Source organism: Meleagris gallopavo, chromosome 1, assembly GCF_905368555.1.
Source record: "Meleagris gallopavo chromosome 1, MGAL_WU_HG_1.1, whole genome shotgun sequence".
NCBI lineage: Eukaryota > Metazoa > Chordata > Aves > Galliformes > Phasianidae > Meleagris > Meleagris gallopavo.
The window spans coordinates 95462440-95485202 of NC_139404.1; the positions used below are offsets into that span (position 1 = coordinate 95462440).

The 22763-nt window shown below is 35.6% G+C and overlaps 1 protein-coding gene across 6 annotated transcripts in view; it reads right to left on the reverse strand.

The window, feature by feature from the left end:
* ROBO2 (roundabout guidance receptor 2) overlaps nt 1–22763 on the reverse strand; it is a 459965-nt gene that overhangs the window by 91572 nt on the left and 345630 nt on the right. For all 6 annotated transcript variants that reach the window (XM_031556589.2, XM_031556590.2, XM_085241102.1 and 3 more), the window contains exons 8-13: nt 20906–21030; nt 15622–15793; nt 8808–9013; nt 4262–4343; nt 3575–3740; nt 1719–1885 (exon numbers count right to left, since the gene is read on the reverse strand). In XM_031556589.2, coding sequence (XP_031412449.1) covers nt 1719–1885; nt 3575–3740; nt 4262–4343; nt 8808–9013; nt 15622–15793; nt 20906–21030 — 918 coding nt within the window. The remainder of the gene's footprint in view (nt 1–1718; nt 1886–3574; nt 3741–4261; nt 4344–8807; nt 9014–15621; nt 15794–20905; nt 21031–22763) is intronic.

The window sequence follows — 22763 nt, forward strand, 5'->3', positions numbered from 1 at the left end:
GTGAACAGGCTTTCCTGCATGTGTCAGCTTCCTCTGTCAGCCTGAATTGAATTCAGGCATAATTAGAAATCACATCAAAACATTATGCTAATTTTCAATTGATTTTATGATTTAATTTCATTAAACTGGAGGTTACCAAAGAAGCTATAAATCCTGTACATGTTTCAGTGTGCTTGACTGCTAAACAGCTTCTGGAAATGGAAGCTGCAACACATGCTGTAGCTAATTAAAAGACATGTTTTTACTGAAATCAAATTGCTTGTCAGTATGTCAGATAAAAAGTCTTCACTTGACATTCAAATGCCAAATAAAGTTGTATTTTTAACTAAGTGATAAGTTATTCAGACTAAAGGCTGGTGCAAAGAAAAGCATAAGTCTCCTTATCACAACAGGAGAGTAAGAAAGAAGTTGCAATACTCCATGGACAGTGAAGCTATGGAATCCCTCCTCAACTTATTCCTTCAGCTTTTCAGAAAACACCTCTTTCTCCTTTTACAACAATGATTTTTATTTATTATTGCTATTAATATTTTGAGGAGGTAATTCTTAATGACAGATTTATTCAGGAATAGACTGGAATGAGAGGCTGGATCTATTGGCTATGTGATAAAGCAATACCACCCTATTCATTTCCTTTCTGTCCATCCAGAACCTACAAAAAACATAGTTCCAATTACACATGCTGGAGACTGACACAGGATGCGCAGGCACTCCTACACAGTTTTCTAACTTCCATAGACAGGGATAGATAATCTCAATGTAAATTAACTGTGAGAGGAGCTATTACTTTGAAAATGAAGAAATCATGATTTAAAAGAATGATTAATTCCTGTACTTCAATACGCTTAAATGCAAAAGTACATTCTTGAATGAAGTACTCAAGCAATATGTTCTTAAAGCCAAAAAATCCATGCTGTGCAGTGAAATTTGTTTGTGGCAGCTATACACAGTTAGAGCAGAGTATAACATGAACAGAGTTTATAGTCATCAAACAGTCCTGAAACAAGACATGGAGGATCACAGCTATCAATTATATCAGTAGCCTACAAATAAGGGATTTCCTTTCAGTCTTCCCTCAGGGTTTATTATGCAGTGAATTATGAATGTAAAAATTCAGAAATGTTGATATAAGTTGAAGGTCTATACATTTCTCAGAATAGCTTTGAAATACTCTCCATCATACAGATGCCTTAATCTATATGAATAATCTGCACAAATGTTGGAGTAGATTTACCAATATCCTATGGATATTTTTTGCATTTCTTGTATTAATACTAGTGCAAAATAAGGTGTTTTGCCTGTTTTTTGTCCTTATCATAACAGTGTATCTCTGCTAGATAACGGAGATGAATAAAGGATTGAAAATAGAAAGTAAGGATACAACAACAACAACCAAGAGAGGACATGTTTGGAAAAGTTTGAGTGCCATCAAGAAGCACAGCAACAATCTATGAACTGCAAAATAAAAATGTGCCAAGGCACTGCATGGCTAAACTATCCTTAGCTTTCTCCTAAATTCCAGATATAAATCTGGAATATAAATAACAATAAATTATAAATAAATAAAGCAATCATTGGACTGTCTTTATTAGCTAAGTTGTATTCAAGATTCCTTCAGTCAGAGTGATAACATAAAAAGGCCAAACCTAATGGTCAACCTTCAGTTTCTTTTTTTTAAATTTTAGTTCAAGCATGTAAGCCATAATAATTACTCTTACCTTGTGTTCGGACGGGATCTGACATAGGGCTGGGATCACTCAGACCTTGTGAATTGATAGCTCTCACCATAAACAGGTAGATTGTATTGGGTCGCAGTCCTCTCACAGTGTAGAGAGTGGTCTTCACATGGTTAGCCACTGTTTGCCAACTATTGCTCACAGATTGACTGCAATAAGAAAATGTTGAAGATTATAGACTAACACATAAGAAAACAAGGAAATAAAAGGGGATCTGCAGGAAAAAAAAAATATATAAGAACAAGACAAAACTAATATTTTATAATTTCAGTTAACATATCAAAAAGCATAAAAAAATGACAGACCTTTCAAAAGTATTTCTCCTTTCACTAAAAGCAAAAGCTTTTTCTATCACTCTAGCAAACACCTGCAAAAGGAAAGTGTGGAAAGCAGCAAAGGAAATTTGAATGATAAATAGGCCAATCTTGAACATAAACCTTAGAAAAGAAAAAAATGTTAAAAGAATAAATTTCTACGTTGCTAAGTAAATTATGTCAATAACTGTCATTAGAAAAAAGAATACTTGAACTAAATTCATACTCAAAGTTAACAAAGAATCTTCTGAAAAAAAGCTTGTAAATTAAGAAAATTATATGAATATTCTTTATGTCACTACATTTTCATTTGAATGGCAATATAATTAGATTACAATCCACTATATGAAGATATTTCAGCTGTAATTTTTAAAACTGCTTTTAATAAAAATCCTTGGCTCCTGTAAAAGTTTTTGATGGCGTGCCATTAAAGCTTATCCAAGGTGAAATATCATAAAAGTTTATGGGCAAAATTTGACTTTATTCTGCTTTGTTGTACAGAATTGAGCAGAAAATGTAACATCTTAAAGGAAAAAAAAAATAAAAATGAAACTGCTAGTTCCATTTTGATTCAATTGTTTCATTCATTTAATACATTAAGAAAAGTACAAGTCCCAGAACAAAATCACCAATCTGCACACACAATAATGATGTATTTTGTATATTAACATATACAGATAAAACATTATCACAATAATGTTTTAAATTTGTAAGCATATAATTTTGATAAATTCCTGCTAGAATATTAATCAAAAGATAAACTATATTATTGATTATTGTCTGAATATGTTGATGTAGAAAAGCATGTAAGAAAGTACACATCTATATGCAGAATACTACTCTTGTAATACACATGAGGGATACAGCTTATGCTTAAACAAACTTGCTGAATTGGGGCCCAGGAGTTCTTTCCTACAATGCATTAAGTGCTGCTGTGTGGAATAGAACAGCTGGATCCTCTTCAATTTCAGGCTGCATGATGAAATCCTGAATTATGAACATCATTCTTTACAGTTAAAAGTTTTATTCCATCAAAAACAGCTAAGTGCAGAATTTTAAAGTTCTTTAACTATTTAATTGGTGCTGTTTTAACAAGAACAGGAGAAGAAAAACACAGAGTGATTTAAAGGTTGCCTATTAGTTTTCAGTTTGCTTGTATTACAACAGTATAAGTAACTCAAGCCCAAATGGTTTGAAATACAACATTCCCAGGGTGATCATTAGAACTAAGGAAAAAGTAATAAATAGTGAGTACATTGTCCATTTATGTTTCCACTGACCTGAAGAAAAAGTTAAATGCTTCACTACTGCACGACTTAAGAAAATGTGATGACATATTAAAAAACAAAGCAAAACAAAACACTTAAGGAGAAAGAATCAATGCCTGCCACTGGAATTAAATCTTTTACTGAACTTTTAGTGATACGTGTAGAAACCAAAAGAACACCAAATACCAGAACAGCTGGTACTAGGATTTAAGCAAAATTAGAAAGGAAGGAGATTGAAGTAGAATAATTCACATACCTAAAAGCCTCAATGATATATGCACTAGCTGGTAGGCTTCCAGGGGTCCCTGGCTGCCAGGACAGGGTGACACTGTTCTTAGTAACATCAGTGACCTGAGGTTTGGATGGTGGCCCAGGGAGGTCATTTATGTCATAACTTTTACTGACTGTTGCTCCACCCAACTCTGCAAGGAGCAAATGTAAAATAATTACTTTTTGTTGTCAATTAGATAGTTTGACCAAAGTAGAAGGCTAAAAGGAAAAGCATGCCAAATATCTGCATAATCAGCTTCATCAATGCTTTTAATTTGTTAAGAACTAAGTCAACTGCTGCATTATCAGGTATATTTTTTTAATGAGGAACTATCATTCTTTACATATACATTATAGGAAAAAAAGACAAAAGTCAAAAGTTTATATAAAAAAAAAGAAAAAAGGAGTAACAAAAAAACCCATGCTTTGCTCATATTTACATAAAATGTCAGAACATCAGCTACTAGAAGTCTGAGAAAATTCCTATATGCAGATCAGTTTCAGTGCTAACAATGAAGTCTGAGACACTTGAAGAAATGAATCCTTCCCACTTAAAACCTTCTCTATTTCACACCTAGAATTTCTAGAAGACATTATTTGACTCATAAGGCTCTATTTTATACTATACTTTTCATTCTGTGCCATCTGAAAACGGCCTCTGGATATTACTTACCTGTCACATCCAGAACAGCACTCCATGATGTTTCCCCACTTGAACTTGTTGCAACGCAAGTGTAGGTTCCAGTATCAGACAGCTAACATTAAGAACATTTAAAAGCAAGTTTTACCTTTCAGAATCATATGACAGAATTTATTCTAATTTTTTTTTCCTATATATTTATTGAAAAGAAAGACTTATTTTACACTTTATATCAGCCTAAAAGGCACCAGACATTTAAAAATAAGAATTTAATGGTGGCTTACTTTTAAAGGACTAAAATAAGATTACTTGTTTTTAATACTTTTCTAATTGTAATTTTCATATTCTTAATTGTATCAGTGAAGTATGTAAGTGGTACAGAACGAACGTTTCAGACAGTGTCAACCTTTTTATTGTTAAGAAACCCAGTTGAAATCAGCAAACAATACAACAACAATTTTTCCTTAGAGGATGAAAACTCACAGTTCATTATCCCACAATGACATAGAGATACTCTAGTCTCAGGAAAGCTATTCCATCATCTTATGGTTTTATGACAGATGAAGCCATATTTATACAGGTCATCAATACATATGTACATTGTTTCTAAGATCTTAACAACGGTTATTTCTACACACAGTCCTCCAAGCAATTTTAAAACGGTATAGTTAAACCGGATCATATACCATGCTTACCTTTCTTCTGTAGCACATGAAATTTTATTTCAGTCTTGCAAAGCAGTTTGGTAGATAAAGACCCTAAATTGTGATTCCTATGTCAGTTCATATAGCCCTAATTTATTTTTGGAAAGATTTTTAATTTATTCCATCAATATTAATCTCATTATTGTTCTTATAAATTATTGCTTTACTGGAAAATTTGCCAGGTATTTTACTATTCCTTACTTTGATTTAAAGTAAAGATTTATATGACAAGAATTAGAGAAGACAACAGAAGTGGATGGAAAACTGTGACTTTGCAAAACACAGAACATACAGAAGAGTTGTCCTACCACTGTGTATAAAGAATGGTAGTCTGGAGATTGAAGAAGAGGGAAAATGCTGAGTGTAGAGATAAAGGAGAAGAATTACATTTACCATCAGTTGATTTAATGAAAGTAGGACCGCATTCAAGAAGGTTTATGGGACTTTAAGGAATTATAATTGGTGATCTGGAAAACACAGATTGGAACTATAACAAATGTTCATACCCAACTCTTTGAAAAGAATGTAAAAGAAAATTAGTGAGATGTTCTCTACATTACTTGTAGACACATAATTTAATTGATTTTTAATTTTGTACTGTTAGATTTTTGTTGGCATTTTCTTCCAATAGACTGGGACTATGTCATTCTTAAGGGAAGAAAGCAACCAGTTAATGGCAGTTTATCAAAAAAAAGCATAACTTGAATTTTGCCATGAAATACAAAGAATAATTAAACTCCTCTGACAATGTCTCAGAAATTCAAAATACAGAAATCATAGAATCATAGAATCATAGGATGGTTTGGGTTGGAAAGCACCTTTAAGGTCAATCTAGTTCCAACGTCCCTGCTATAGGAAGGGACATCTCCCATTAGACCAGGTTGCTGACAGCCTCATCCAGCCTGGACTTGAGTGAAGGGGGCATCTACAACCTCACTGGTCAACCTGTTCCAGCATCTCACCACCCTCACAGTAAAGAATGTTCCTAATATCTAGTCTAAATCTATGCTCTTCCAGTTTAAAGACATTTCCCCTCATCCTATCACTACATGCCCTTATAAAAAGCTCCTCCCCAACTTTCCTGCAGGCCCCCTTGTCGTATTGGAAGGCCGTCATAAGGTCCCCAGGGAGCCTTTCCTTCTCCAGCTGAAGAGCCTCAACTCTCTCAGCATGCCCTCATTGATGAGGTGCTCTAGCCCTCTGATCACCTTTGTGGCCCTCCTTTGGACCTGCTAACTAAATGAGAAAGACTCTTGAAAAGAGGCAGATTTCTGGAGGAGGGAGTCTTATAGCATTCTGAAGTACTGTATTCTATTTTGCTTCTTCTGAGTTTTTGTTAAATCTACGATTCTTCATTATGTGATAATTGAGGATGCTGCGGTTCTCAACTTCATTTGTGTCCCACCATGACAGATGGTGTATGGCATACTCAATGAAGTATGTGGAATTCAAAACAGACTAACTTGCAGAAGGCAAATTCAACATACAAAGCAAGCTGGAAGTGTGGTGAATTATCTAACTTCCAGACTGAAGACAGATTAGATACAGATTAGATACAATATTCTATTGATAATTCAATTATTTTTACTTTTTTTTTGGTGTTTTGGTGGAGAAAAAAAACAACAGGGAAGGTCAATGGAAAAGTGTTGCTATTCAGTATAATAGTTTTCTTCCTTCGTTAAAGCAGACATTTAAATCTTGCAAACTACATTTTTTCATATCAGAAGGAAGATTTTCACCAGTCTTGACCTGTCTAAAATGGTACTGAGTGAGTGAAATATGCAGTTTTCTAGTTATCCTCCAGGGTAACTGGATGATTGACTCATTATAAAAATCTCTGGATTTACATTAATGACTGTGGCTCTTGGTTCACTATGATTGCTGCAGAATATTGAATAATTTGATTTACATACATAAAGAGATTAGTTACATAGCAGAAGAGGATAGTCTCAAAGGATTAAATAGTAGAGGCTCATCTTTACCCATATCTTTATATCTTTCATATTGATTATCAATTGATAATGATTATTAATTGTGAGGGGAGGAAATAAGTGAGGACTAGGGGTTGAGGATGAAGGTGATAAACGTTATTGTGAAGATAGGCGTGTAAGTGTACTTGAGCTATTCTTGGGCATATTTGGGGGCTTTTTTTCCTTAGGAAGTATTGACAGTTCTTGCTGTAGTACATCTGAAAGAAAAGTTAAACACTCCTGATTTATAGCTATATTTAATTCACAAAAATTGCAACCTACAGGCGAAAATTGTTTTTTTATAGAATTGTGTAGTTTTGGCTAGTAAGTTTGACTTGAGCAGTGCACATTACTGTTATCAAGGAGTTTACAAGAAGTGTCTTTCTGAGCCTTTAAGGAAAATCAGTTACTAGTGAATGAGCCACTTATGGATCAATAAAAGCTTCATGTCTTTCAAAACCACACTCACTGCTAGTACTGTTTCCTTCTCTCCTTGCAAGCAATTTTTTTCATTTCATTTACAGACACTGTGCATCTATCAGCAAGATAAATGCGCTGGCACGATTCAGACCTTATTTTGTTATTTGTGTAGCTGCATGCAGACAGGTATCCCAGGAGCTTCTGCCTCATGGACACTCCACAGCAACCCATCATTGATGCCTGAAAATTTGTTTGAAATCACTAAGCTTCCACCTTTAATTGCGTTTTTCTAACACTACTGGGGAATCTGGAGAATTCAAGCGCACTCTTTAATCCATCTCTACAGGAAAAATGCATTAACCTTCATGGCCTAAACCTGCCTTCAGCCCAGGGAGGAAGGATAAATTGTTTACTCAAGGAAAGCTAGTATAAATTTTTTAATAAATTCTATTTTGTTCCAAGGAGGTTAACAATTCATCTACTATCACTGATGAGATGGCACCAGAAAACAAAACTGCTGTTTTTACCTTGTCCCCAACAGCTACATTTATGGAAATTTTTTTGGACGACAAGTCAATGTTCAGAAATTTATGTTGATTAGATTAAAAGGCTGCTGAAACTCTCTATAAGTTCTTAACAAGTAAGGACATTACCTTAGTATTTTTCTAGACATATGCTTCTTCACATATACACAGAAAAGTGCAATATCTATTTAAACAGGTAAAAAAATAAAAACCCAAAGAAAGATTTGTGATACAGTGTTTATCAACAAAGTCTGGTGTTATGCTACCTAGAATACTGCAAGATTTCTTTGTACCTTCAAATATAATATTATCGTATCTATCAAAATGTAAATATTTTTATAGGCACTTCATTTTGAACAGAAATCCTTCTGCATGTGACTGCATGTATGTCACAGTATGAATTGTCATCTCCCATCCATAGCCTTATGAAACACCTGCAGCTAACATCAGAATTCATCAGCTCAACTCAAGACTGCCAAGACTCAATGATGGAGAAAGACCACAGCAAAAGCCTTGATGGACTCCAAAATCCCTTTCTAGCACATTGGCTCCCTGGAAAATAATGTTCAGGTGTTGAAAATGAATGACTCTAAGTTTTAATTGAGTCAAAAGACCAATGGCTTCAGGGTAAGACTATCTGAAAGATAACCAGATCCTGTCATCTTACATGTCTACCCACCTGCCACTCATGCTTTATTGCAACATAAATAATTCTATTTTCAAAGGATTTCTTGCAGTAGTATCTGTTGTTAAGTCAGCTCTTCTTTTTTCCCTTTACTACCACAATGACAAAGAGTAAAATAATAAGATTTGTCCTTGGTGAATGTTGCATGGTAAAGGAGACAACTAAGTTAACTTTGAAGTCAGAAGACATCAAGATAGTAGAGCTGCCTAAGGCACACTACCAGCTTCATATTAGCCACATACTACTTGTAGCATTTGCTTTGTTATTGTTACTCACCCGCAGAGTTTTAATCTGAAGGGTTCCCTGATCCTGTATGGAAGTTCGAGGGTCTCTACCCAGAAAAGTGAAGCCTTCTTTTAACCAGCTGATAACAGGAAGCGGGTCACCAGTAGCCTTGCACTTCAGCAGAGCTGTCCCATCCACTGCCAGTGTCTGATTGACAGGCCCCTGGAGGATGATGGGTGGAGGTCTATCTGTCAAGACTGAACAGCGACACATATATTGGCATTCACGACTTTGACAATGTTGTGCTACATTTAGTCCTTTGCTTGATGTTGTACCACTTTCAACAGATTGGTTTATGTTAGCCTCAACAGGGCTATGAACATTATTTTTGCAAGACTCACAGACACATCTTAATATTTGATCGGTATATTTGAAAACAGTTTTTGAACGGGTTCATTTTGCTACTGTAAGATAACACTTACATATATAAAATTCTGCTAGCAAAGATCCTCAGATCCATTTGATTAAGACACAATGACAATAAAGATCTTAGAAAAGAACTATGCTGCATTTCTTATTTCATCCAATTTAGGAAAGCACTTACATTACATGTTTAAAAAAGCACATGATTAAGTGTCAGATCAAAACGTTTTTAATGACTTATCAGATTTAAGGCCTAAAAGGGAAAATCTGTCCAAGTTCAAAGTGAAACACTCTATGAATTCTAGCACAGGTACCAACCATATTCCTCAATCATTCACAACTTAGGTGTAGTCCATAGCAAAAATACCTAAGAGTGTTACAAAACATTTAGTGCAACTTAAATGATAACTCTTTCCAGTGGAAAATATTTCAGACTTTATGAAGCCATTTAACAGTGTGCTTATCAGTTTATCTGAGCACCTTTTAAAGCAATGAACTCTGTTATTTTTTTCCTAATAATTTACATTTGCATGCTTGAAATGCTCCATAAGGGATTCTGTAACTGGTGAATTAGTGCATGAGTGCATACAAGCCTCATTCCATGGTCAGTGAGATATCTTAAAGATGAGGTAAAATGCTCACATTCGCTTTTCTTGAAAGAATAATTTTTCATAAATAATTATGCTGTTGAACGTATTCTCACAGTCAACTGATGAGCACAGTATAACACCATGTTAATAAATAACGTATTTACACAAAATGAATGTGAAATGTTTGAATTGTAAAAGTCAAAAATGTTATAAAATCTGTACAAAAGAATCCAGCATCCATTTTTATATATTTACTTGCTACATTGCTGCTGTTCCTAATCTTTGAACAATCTCACAGTACTAAGTATGACATTAAATATCATAATAGACAGGATTAGCTCCTAGATGGTGTAAAAATCAGACTGCTTCCACTAATGTCAATTGAGTTTTAATCTTTTATTCTGAGAATCTGGATTATTATATTCCACACACAATATCCTACTCTAACAATGAAGTGAAAATAACCTATTTGAAGAAATATGCTTTCTATTGTATTTGAGCTGTTTGAGATGCCTCAAAAAACCTCTGGAACCTTCAATAGATTCAAAGTATTTTCATTATACTGTTTAATAAACAGGAAATGCTAGGGCTATGTTGGTGGCACTAATAATTGGTTATGAAATTCTAATGCCACAAAAATACTTTTTCTTTTTTTTTTTTTTAACAAAAGATACAATGGATAGAATTATAGAAATTAGCAAGACTTGGAGTGTGAGTTTATCACATTTGTTGGAATTCAAACAAAAAATCTAATGTCAATTCAGATTTTTATTGGCCATAGAACTTGCAAGGTATTTTGAAAATTCTAAAATATTACCAGCTGGCATTAGAGATAGGACATGAAAAGATAGAATGTAATGCATTTTCATCTTGATATCCAAGTTTTGATCTCATTAAGGTTCCTTATGATCACACAGTTCAGTTACTTAGTGAAACAAAAGTCCATCTCGGTTTACACACACTTAAGCTCTAGGTATGCTGGCAGCGAATTCAAACTAAAATTTAAATTCGGAGTAGAACAGCAACTCCCAGTTTTCTAGCTAGTAAAAAATTAAGGAAAAAAAAACACCTTATTTTGCTAACTTTTCAATTGTTATTTCCTGCACCTAATTGCCTTTTGTATATGTAGCAACATAAGTATTTTCAAAACCTACAGCATTTCAGATATTGTTCTTTTCCATGTAATTGTTATTATTATTATTTTTTTTTACAGCTCAAATGAGGAGCTCATAATCCTTTAAATAGCTTTGATCAATAATGTAATTGAAAGTCTCCTGGCCAGAAGGAATCTTCATTTTCAAGGGTGTTATGGGTGAAAGACCACTACAGGTTTCCATGACACTAAGGCTAAAGGTTAAATGAACACTTAGGGTTTCCACTGATCTGTGAATGACTATATTGTCTTCACAAGTCTGACTTGTAAATCTTCTCTAAAATGTGTGTATATGTGCTTGCATTCCCACTACATAGGTGTCACCCAAAGTAAGGACACAGAATTCAGAGCTTTAGAAAGATATTGTAATAAGCATCCTTAAGAACAAAAAAAATAATGGAAAGTGTTCACAAAAGGGTAGGGTATTTTTTTAGCTTCTTTTACACTTTTGATTTTTTTTATTTTACATTTTTTGTTCTCCTACTATGAAACATTTGTATCCATTATTTCACAAAACATTTCATATGACAAAATCATATTTGCAAAAAAATTTGAAGTAACCTCAAAATTAATTTCATTCAAAAACAACAGCAAAGAACAACAACAACAAAAAATGATTTTGAAACTATCTTCCAGCAGCCATATATTCACATGTTCTGGCAATTGGAAAAATACCAGATTGCTTTTTTGATAAAATGGAGCTTAAATTTTGAGCAGACTAAGAGAGGAAATGTTACTTGCTAATAAATAGTGTATTCCCTACAAATGTAATTTGGATCAACTAAAATTATGTGCAAATTTAGGTGGAATTTGGTCAAATTACAAAATGAAATTAAAAACAGAGAATGACAAAGGAAAATGAGACACAACTCACAAAATTCTTATAATGAACACTATGTTAGGGCAGGGTGCTCTCCTGAGAGGTGGGAGTTATAGAATCATAGAATGGCTTGGGTTGGAAAGGACCTCCAGGATCATCAAGCTCCAACACCCCTGCTGCGTGCAGGGCCACCAACCTCCACATTTAATACTAGACCAGGCTACCAGGCTCCCATCCAACGTGGCCTTGAACACTTCCAGGAACGGGGCATCCATAACCTCTCTGGGCAGCCTGTTCCAGGACCTCACCACTCTCTCTGTAAAGAACTTCCCCCTGACATACATCTAAATCTTCCATCCTTCACCTTAAAATCATTTCCCCTTGTCCTGCTGTTATCTACCCTTTCAAAAATTTGATTCCCCTCCCCTCTTTAGGCTCCCTTTAGGTATTGAAAGGCTGCAATGAGGTCACCCCGCAGCCTTCTTTTCTCCAGGCTGAACAAGCCCAGCTCCCTCAGCCTGTCTTCGTAGGGGATGTGCTACAGCCCTCTGATGATCTTTGTGGCCCTCCTCTGGACCCTCCCCAACAGCTCTCTGTCTTTTTTGTAGTGGGGGCTCCAGATCTGTACTGCAGATGGGGTCTCAAAAGAGCAGAGTAGAGAGGGACAATCACCTCCCTGCTGGCCACCCCTCTTCTGATGGACCCCAGGATACCATTTGCTTTCCAACCTGTAAGAGCACACTGCTGGCTCATGTTAAGTTTTTCATGCATCAAAAAGTAGAAAGGGAAAGCAGAGACCATTTCTTCCTCCACTTTTTTTTTTTTTTTTTTTTTTTTTTTTTTTTTGCAAAAGCTTCACAAGAGGCTGTTTGGAACTGTCATATTTGCTATATTTTCTAAATACATTGTTGAGCATCCTAAAACATTTCATTCTTATGTTGTCAGAGAAATCTACTGCAGGATGTTAAGCTTGATCCTCCATCCAGTACTCATCCCAAACAGCAGCTGCTGGGTAAACTGTAGGCAGATCCTACAGCTGACAAACAGTGGTCAAATTTTCTATTAATATATACAAATAATGTAAATTTAAATAAAGATAGGTAAGCAGAAATTGGAGTTTTCTTCAAAATATTCTGTGCATGGTGGATAAATCTATGGAATAAATTAAAAATGTACTTCATTCTTATCGTGAATACATACATAGTTCGAGAGAGGTGCTTGCTTTATTTGCATGATATGTCATTTCAAGACTCCAATCTGCATATTCACTTCTTGAGTTTGAAAGGAGTGTTAAGATTTGATATTGCTTTTCCAGATGTGCATTAGACAGTAGATCATATTATAGCCTTTCAAGAAAACATAAGATTTGAATTTCAAATACACTATGGGCTCTTAGCACCGTCCATAATCAGCAAAATTATCACTCAACTCAGCATATTTCATCACAGCTAGTAATCTCTTCTCATGTGAACACTTGAGTTAAAAATATTTCCAGTAAAGACTTGTAAGTGCAAAAATGTAACAACTGAAACACTGTTATATATGGTATAATTAAGCACTTGTTTTTCTGCACATGACATATGTTTTCATTCTGTATTGGAACTTCAATTGGATCTAAATTACCCTGGATCAAACAAAAATGTGTTCAAAATGAAAAAGATGGTTCGCCACTATTATTAAATCATTAACCAAACAGAAAAATTCTGGGCTATGAAGTGAAACTGGAATCCCCAGCCAAAAACTGGGACACTAAAGCTTAAGTGTATAGCTAGCATGCACAGCGTTTATCTTTTATCATATTTTTAAAATCAATAGATTTCCCTACTGATAAAGATCTCTAGCTTCCACAACCTCTGCTCAACATCAACTAAAACAGATTAGTTAGACATTTATGGTTAACTTCCTAACTGAAAGCAATTTAAAAATATCTGTGATCTAATGGTACTTTCATGTATATAATCTCAGTTTCACAATGTTTTTTTGGCTCTTTTCTCCTGACCTCACCTGCCCTTTGACTCAAGGATGAAATAGTATTTCTATAAAGCAACCTTTCATTATTTTGTAACGATCACACTGACAGTAAGTTCTGGGAAGCATTTGAAGAACACAGGCCTTGCATTCCTTCAGCAGCAGAGCTCAGCAAAGGAGAAAGAATGTCAAATCAAATCAGAACTAATTGTGATTAAGCTTGCATTTTAGCATGGACACGATTATGAGCTTTCTGTTGACTTTTTAAGTAAACTAATAAAAATTCCAAACAGGTCAGGCAGGATTATTTTTTTTATCTCATATAAGAAATAGATAAAGATGGACCACAGGTCTGGGCTGTCAAAAGGAAGAATTTTCATCACTGATATCCTTGAACCTGATTTGATCCTCTCGGCCCATGTTGCAGTAAATCTGTACAGCATCAGCAGGTGCAACCATTAACAGCTCAATGCCCTTCTAGCCAATGTTTGTGTGTTCTATTTATTCCAATCACACTCATGGCACTGAATCAGGCAGTGCTATGGACAGATATTAAAAAATACTGCCTTTCCATTAATTTTAAATGACCTTTTAATCTACATTTAAATTTGAATTGAATGAAAATGCATCATTTTGTCATAGATCATGACAGAAAGGACTTAAAGAGATTGCAGAGCGAAGGTTAGCCTTTAGTCTCCAGAAACTGCTTTAGCAAAAAGCAATATGCTTGTAAAGATGCAAGGATAAGGCAGAAATTATCTCCCCTTGTCATAAAAATATAGACAGCTTTTGGAAAACAAAGAAAAGGCATCAAATTAATGCTCAGACCTCTACAACATGTGCCTGAACCTCTCTACCTGTCATTTGTGATGAATATGCTCTTATGAAAAGTCAGATTATTCAGAATTAGACATCTTTTCAAACTTTCATGGTGCAGGCAGGTCTCTAAGGGAACCATAAAAGTAGACCTCTGCATATAACAACAGTTTTAATGGCAAAAATTCATCAAAGTCTGTCAGGAGAAATTTAATGATTCTGTTAAGATAAGGAATAATGATGCAAGGGAATGCCATGGTCTCCTAGCATTAGAGGAATTCTCTTGCTGTTAACATTAAAGGATGCAAACTGCCTTCTAGTCACAATAAGATGAAGAGGGGTATCAACAGGATTTCTGACTTATGTAAAGGGTTGAGTTTGTACACAGACCAAGGTAAACTTCAAGGCACAATAAGATTCAAGCCCAAAATTCTGAAAGTGAAAGCATCATCAGATCATGTAGTACTTTTCCTTTCTTGCCAACTCTACTCTGACAGTGTATTTAAATAACTCTTTGCATGTCTAACTGTACTGAGAAATTATTAGAACACAGCACTGAGGAAGTGAAGTACTTTCACTTCCTACACAGATGTAAACTAAAAGGCTACACTACATAGCTGTTTTATTTTAACAGTGCTCCAAGGCACTGTTCACTTAATTCAAGGCAATTGTGTTCACTTAAATTGAGCTAAGGATATTTCCAAAAAAGTTGCTTAGCATAATACCGAAGGCTGGGACCAAGACAGGTATTTAGACTTGTTTATTTTTGCACCCCAGCCCATTACTTTAGTCATAAAACTATTAATTCTTCACAACCTATTTGCAGTCTCTCTCTAGAGAACTGAGCAGCTTCCCTTCTTCCCAACCCTACTCTGAGTTGTTTTATCCTTTGTTTGGACTATTAAGAATTGTGTGCAAAATGCAAACTAGATGTCAGACTCTTTTTGATGCTGTAGAGAACTATGCAGAGATCCTTGCAGTATGTTTTGTAGAAATTCACCTGTTTATTTTTATGAATTGTGACTTTTTTTTTTTTTTTGCACAACTTTTAAAATACTTCTGACAGAAGAAAAAAAAGGAATTTCTATAGCTTACCATCAGTAACCTCCAGCTGAGCCTTTGCTAAAATGCTTCCAGCAACCGTAAGTGCTTGACAAATGTAGTAGCCTGCATCAGAGCGTTGAATGTTGGTAATAGTGAGGTCTCCAGTTGGTGATACTGAGTATCTACTATTGGGTTGGAGAGGCTGGTTTGGGAAGAGCAGATTCTGCAAAGACAATTCATCTCACATCAGTTCAAAATACAACAGCATCGCTTTTTTTATCAATTAAAGACATGTTGATTTTTTCTTTAAATCACAGAATCACAGAATCGTAGGGGTTGGAAGGGACCTCCAGAGATCATCAAGTCCAACCCCCCTGCTAAAGCAGGTTCCCTAAACCAGGTCGCACAAGTAGGTGTCCAGGCAGGTCTTGAATATCTCCAGAGAAGGAGACTCCACAACCTCCCTGGGCAGCCTGTTCCAGTGCTCCGTCACCCTCACTGTAAAGAAATTCTTGCATACATTTGGGCAGAACTTCCTATGCTGCAGCTTATGTCCATTTCCCCTCGTCCTGTCTCCACACACTGCTGAAAGGAGTCTGGCCTCACCACTCTGCCCCCACACCTCAGATATTTATAGACCTGGATCAGGTCCCCTCTCAGTCTTCTTTTCTCAAGGCTAAACAGACCCAGTTCACTCAGCCTTTCTTCACAGGGGAGATGCTCCAGGCCCTTCACCATCTTTGTGGCCCTCCGCTGGACTCTTTCCAAGAGATCCCTGTCTTTTTTGTACTGGGGAGCCCAGAACTGGACCCAGTGCTCCAGATGAGGCCTTACCAGGGCAGAGTAGAAGGGGAGGATCACCTCCCTCGACCAGCTGGCCAGGGATATAAATCTTTTTATATCAATCAAAAGAAAAATTAAGTGTGGGTGGTTTTGAAATTATCAATCTACAGAGCTAGCTTTCCCTGCTTTGCAGTTCAAATCAGAAACAGCCCTTTCACAGTACATAATGGTGTTTTCTAGCTGGCGATTTAGGCAAAGAGAAAATTTCTAACAATCACACTTGAGTGATCTGTACTTGTTATACATTTATCAACATTCTGAATTAATAATTTTAATAATACACTTAGCTGGCTATCACACCAAGAGGATATAATACTGCAGTAAACATTTTACAACTAGCAAAAATAATTGAGCAAAGGGGTATTGTTTGGCAGTGAATATGTTCTGGGCAAAGTAGAAAGTAAGAGAATGGCACAGAAGTAAACCTGGGAAGATACAAAACAGATCATAAAGTAGGAGAAGCTGGCAGAGGATGATAGAGCTTAAAGGAGATGTAAAAGGAAATTCAAACTGAGATATACCAAAGCAGGAAAACGGCATGGAACCTTGAGGGTGAAGAAGTAGAAATCATCAAGAAATATGTATATAAAGAATAAGACACCAGTTAGCACAGAACAGAGAGATTAGCTTTTGCCTTTGTTGCCTTTTGGTTGGACTGGGGAAAAGAGAGCTGTCAATAAGAATAACTAAAATGGATGTTACAGTCATTGAATATGATGAAGGATTGAATGAATCAATAATACAGAAAAAGACTGAAAAGGTTTTAGTGGTGAGGGTTGTGTTCACAAGGAAAAAGTTAAATTGTCTACAGCAGCTCTTTATGTAAATAGAGGATGGGAAAAGAGAGGCAGTGTATGTAGAAATGTTGGTAGTACTGCCTGATGACAAAAATAGAGGAGACAAATTAAACAGTAATAATGAATTCACAAATTCCAAACAAAAAGGCTCTGACTTTAATATCAACTCAATAAGCCTGCCGTATAAAATTTGCAATTGTTGTGTCAGGAATATCTCAAAACTTGTTTCCACACTATGATAAGCTTCAAGTCACTACTGTGACTGTTCCTCTGTTCCTCTGTTCCTCTGTGTTATAATGACTCTCTACTAACTTTTAAGCTTATTTATATGAACTAAAAAGTAAACCTGAAAGTATAAAGTAGGATACTAAATTAATTTTCTGCAAATCTGCTACTTCTGTAGTAAACCTCAATGTTTTACAACAAAATTATTAGGAACTGGCAAGCAAAAAACTTGGATTTCAAAAAATTCTGCTTTAAAGTAAAACTCACGTATTTCTCTCTGATTTCAACATTAGAGAGAGATTTCACATTGTTAGTATCTTTATAATTGTATTAACCTAATAGACTACCTGTTACCATATGATGAGTCTCACCCTTTGCCCCCTTTCCATTTCAGTGTTCTGAGAAATTTTTCACACAAAATTTTTCCTCAAATTATAACATCCCACTCAGTAAATGTCAGATTCAACTAGGGAAAAAAAAAAAAGAAAAAGTGTGGACATTCTGAAACAATTTTAGGCTGTAGGGTTAAAGGTGTCTCAAAAAAGTTGCCTGGTTTTCTAAACTGTCTTGAAACTTGCATAATAATCTGTTCCTGGCACAAATACCTATTGAATAAAAGAGTACAAAAAGTAAATTTTATGAGAAAACAGAGAATTTTGATACAGCAGAGCTTCACTCCCTTTTTCACTCATTATACAAGTAGTAAAAGGAAACAGAATGAAAGATAGTGTAGGGCCAAGCTCCTAACACTCAAGAAGAAAAAGACACCAAATCTCCTTCATTAAAAATGTAAGACTAACCTTTTTATCTTCAGCACAGACTTGTTTGTTCTTAAGAATATTTTCTTCTGAGACATGAGTATCGCATCCCAGAGAATATTCTACACTTTAGTAGGAGCTGATTAGTCTCATGAATCTTCCTTTCAAGAATCAGGTGACTTATGGGTTACAGTTTGTCCTAAGTTACAGAACAGTCCACTATTTTAATGTTTTTTACAACCTCAGTGAGTTTAACTAGCTGCGAGTTTACTCATCTGAGCATGCTGGGTTGCAAACAGCAAAACAATAGTCACCTTGGGTGTAAATCCAGATGTTTCTCTGGATTTATCTCAATTTAATCCAGAGAGTTTAAAGTGTACAGATGGCCTGTCCTGGCACATTTTATTGGTGAAGGGCTGTTAGACTGTGGGGAACATGCTACCAAACAAAAAGGACCAACTGTTTAGTCAAAAGACAGCAGAAGAAATTACACAGGAATTCCCCTCCTTTCAAGATGGTTATGCTCAGAAACATAGTGTGAAGAAATAGATTCAGAATTAAAAATGCCTTGCAATTAGTGGGTTAGTGGGCTAACATGACTACGTAACATTATTCTAAGTCTTAAGAGTGGTGCTGCAAACTGTAGTGTGCTTGAGTAAAAGCAGAATTAAGCATTGAAAATCCAGGCAACAACTTTTTAACACGCACATAAAAGTGAAAAGTCAGATATTTTCAGTGGACAATGCTTTAATTCAGCCAAAATGCCATCGTCCGGATTTTAATGATGAAATGGAAACTCACCTATTCTTTGACGTCTCATGGCAAAATCTGCCAACTTCTACATTGAGATGGTAACAGTAACCTGATGCTAACACTTAAATGATGCTCAATTCAGATTAACATAATGGTTATTATGAATCACTTTGAGTTATGTTTCAAGGTTTGACTACAAACCATGTAGGTATCAATTTTTATGTTGCATTTATTTGTCAAAAAAGGACTTTCTAACCCTTGGGATCTGGTTCTCAATATGGTAATTAATTTTCCAGGTTTGCAATTAAACAGCTTCAACATGGTACAATCAGGAGGTAATAACATTCAATTAAAGACACAAGATGCATTTTAACCTTAAAATGTTTTTACCCTTGAAGTGATACCAATGGAAGAGGATAAAATAGAGTATTAACACTTTTCAATTACGCTAAATGACTTTAATCCTGCAAATGATGTTCTACTTTAATTAGAAGTTCTCTTTATTACAGCATGATGGATGTCCACTCTATTAGATTCAAGTGCGACACTATAAGCTCACTTGACATAAACATTACCATGTTATTAAAATTCTCTACAAGACTGTGTTCTGAAATGTTTGCTAGCACATCAGTACTTCCCACTGTAATTTCAAGATGATACTTTACTTTCCCCTTGGAAAAATGTTCACATGATTGAAACACACAATATCATGCTTTTCCAGAATGTGATCCATAGAGGTTAGATCTAAAGTTTTGTAAATAATGAGCTGAAAGAAACACATTCAAGACTAAGCTTACACTCATATGAGCTTACACTCATAAGGTAAAACCACTGCACCTTTGTAAGATTGAAATGCAACAGGGCACCAAATGCTCTTAGCTTTTGTTTGTCATTCTGGCCAGTTACCTGACCTGGTGAAAAGATGAAACAAGCAGATGTTTCAAAGTTGGAAATAGGTGGTTAGGTTCATAACTCACACTTTGAGCTGTTACATAGTGCCTCCAGGTTAGAGGCACAGCTGCACTGCACAGCACAAGGTGGATACTTAGTTAATCCACATCTCACTGTATGGGAAAAAGGTGCAGAGGGCTTTGAAAAGACTTACAGATCAAAAAGAAAAGGACACACAGTATAGCTACATAGACAGACGTAGTCACAACAGGCTCCATCACAAAGTTGCAGAAGGCCTGTCCTTGGATGTTCATCTATTCCTTCCAATCTTTCCTCAGATAAAAAAAAGGGCAACCTGGCACATAGTTTACAATGTTCAAAGTTAACATACTAACCGCACGTTAAAAGTGAGAATGCTTTACTTTAGTTCTACCTGTGCAGCAACGGCAGCAAAAAATATATTGCATTCAAACATCAAGCTATGCAAGATAGAACTGGCTGATTGCAACCCCGTTAGCAACATCAGAAATTTTGCTTTCACACAATGAAAGTAAGGATTCAGGAATATTTAAAAAAAACAAAAACAAAAAAACATTCAGAAATATACTGAGATAATTCTACAGAAGAAAGAAGTTGAGCATTTGAAACCATATCTGGATGTGGTATGAGAATACGCCAATGCAAATCAGTTTGCTAGCTATGTATCTACTTGATCATGTCTAGACAAGCTGTGAATTGTAATTACTGGCACTGATTACTTAAAAGTTGAGTCATACCTCTTTATTTGCTATGTTTGTCTCACCCACCTGTTTGTTGGGTGCTTCAGAATGAAGTATTTAAGATACATACTATGGCTTTTTATATCTTTGCACGATACCTGCTGCAAATTTTACCCACTTAAATGGACTCTGTGCTCTTCACAATTAAAACAAAATAGCAACAAAATGTTGGTAGAAGATAGTAGCTGTTTTAAAGACAAATTCTTTTGAAAGCTATCTTTCTTAAAAAATAATCTATATATAACTTTTCTGAAAGGCTTGAAAAATTCATAGGGTACTTATATCTTACCTGGCTTCCTTCTTTTTGCCAAAAAACAGCTGGCTGGGGATTTCCTTTAGTTTCACAAGGAAAAGTCACCGTTCGACCCTGGGCTACAATCTGATCTCGTGGTCTCACCACAAACTGTGGGGGAGCTACAATGTAAGAGAGAAAACAGTGCAAATTCAGGATATTTTCCAAAGAGAAGATGAGGTAGATCTAAGAAAAAAGGCAACAATATGGAAAACCAGATATACTAATTAGACAGAATTAATATATCTATTTGCTAAATACATTAATAATTAAAAAAAAAACAAAACATTAGAACCATAAACATTAGCATAAACTCTACAACAAACAACAATAAATGCTAAGGCTCAACAGTGTTTATGATGCTGGTCTGGATGTATTCTACCTTCCATCTAAACAAGTATCGTCAATACAATATACACTACATATAGCTTATCATTCTGCTGGAGCTATCACTTGTTGCACAGGATAAATCAGGATATATAGACTACTTTTTTCATTCTGATCCTCTAGCTTTTAAAAAATGAATGAGAAAGGAGAGGAAGGTCTGGATGATAGCAGAAAAATAGAAGTTTAAGCACTCCCTCAGCTTCTATTAGGGACAGTGCAGTTAAGAAGGGAGTGGGAAGAAGAACTTGCTGTGAAAAGGAAGTTTGCTAAAGCATCACAGACTTGGGAGATTTTAGCCTGTGAAAAGACAAGAAAAAAGCAAGAGTTGCAGAGTTAGTGGGCTGGAGAGCAGTGAGTAAGAAGAAACGTATTTCAGGAGCTCAGGAAGATAGAAAGGAAAAGAAGAATAAGTTGGAGTTAAAACGTGAAAGAAGAATCAGGACTGGCTTTATGTTCAAGTAGATAGCATTAATAGCATTCCAAAGTGAACAATTTTGAAAAAAGAGATGTGTTTTGACTTATCTGGGAATGTTAATGGAGAACAGTGAGTCGATGCCTGGTGGGAGCATGAAGGGTGAAAAAAGATTTTAATGTGCAGAAGAAAAGTGGGGAAGAAGCAGTGATGGAAGATCAGAGTGAAAAACTTAACATCAGTGACTACACTCATGTAACAAAGTAACTTTCTGATGCAAACCTCCCAGCCTTGGTTCAACACTGTAGCTCAATGGAATTGGATATGTAAGATATATTAAAAATGTAATCAGCATCTCTATATTTCTTACCAAAAAACTTGCTGATTTTTCCAATAGGCTGAAGAAAGGGGAAAAAGAATTAAAGAGGTGCATTTTTTTCCATTCCACTATTGCTCTGGTGGCTGTGGAGAGAGGTGGTTTAAGGAACTACTAAGCTTTTAGGTAAACAGAATTTCAGTGTTTTAGAAAACGATATTTTCACCATTATAATTACAAACTATTTAATTAGGCATGAAGAGCAATCAAGACTCAGATTCCGATTACACCTGCTGACAGCACAGATGCAGATCTGCTAAATGCATAGAAATGTATGCAGATCTGATATATATATATATTTTTAATACACTTTGTACTTATGTGATGCAGCCAATAGCACTGGTATAATGCACTCTTAAAACAAGAACTGTAAAGCACTTAATAAACATGCACCACTGCTAATTTAGAAGGCAGAAGGAGAGAATTACAAAAGGAGTCTTCCTTCCATCTCACACTCCTGAGCACAAGTTTCGGACTTTCTGGAGAGAGAATTGTCTGCCCCTTCCTAGGGCCTCAGAAAGCATCAGACTTCTGAAGGGGTAGGTACCCTGCTGCTGTCCATTTATACCCCTATGCTCTGAGGCTGCTATAAGGGCATAGGCGTTGCTCTGAATACTGTAGGATACCAAATCAGCTTGTTCTACTCCTACAGCCCTCGACTGTAGCATGTCTCCCATTTT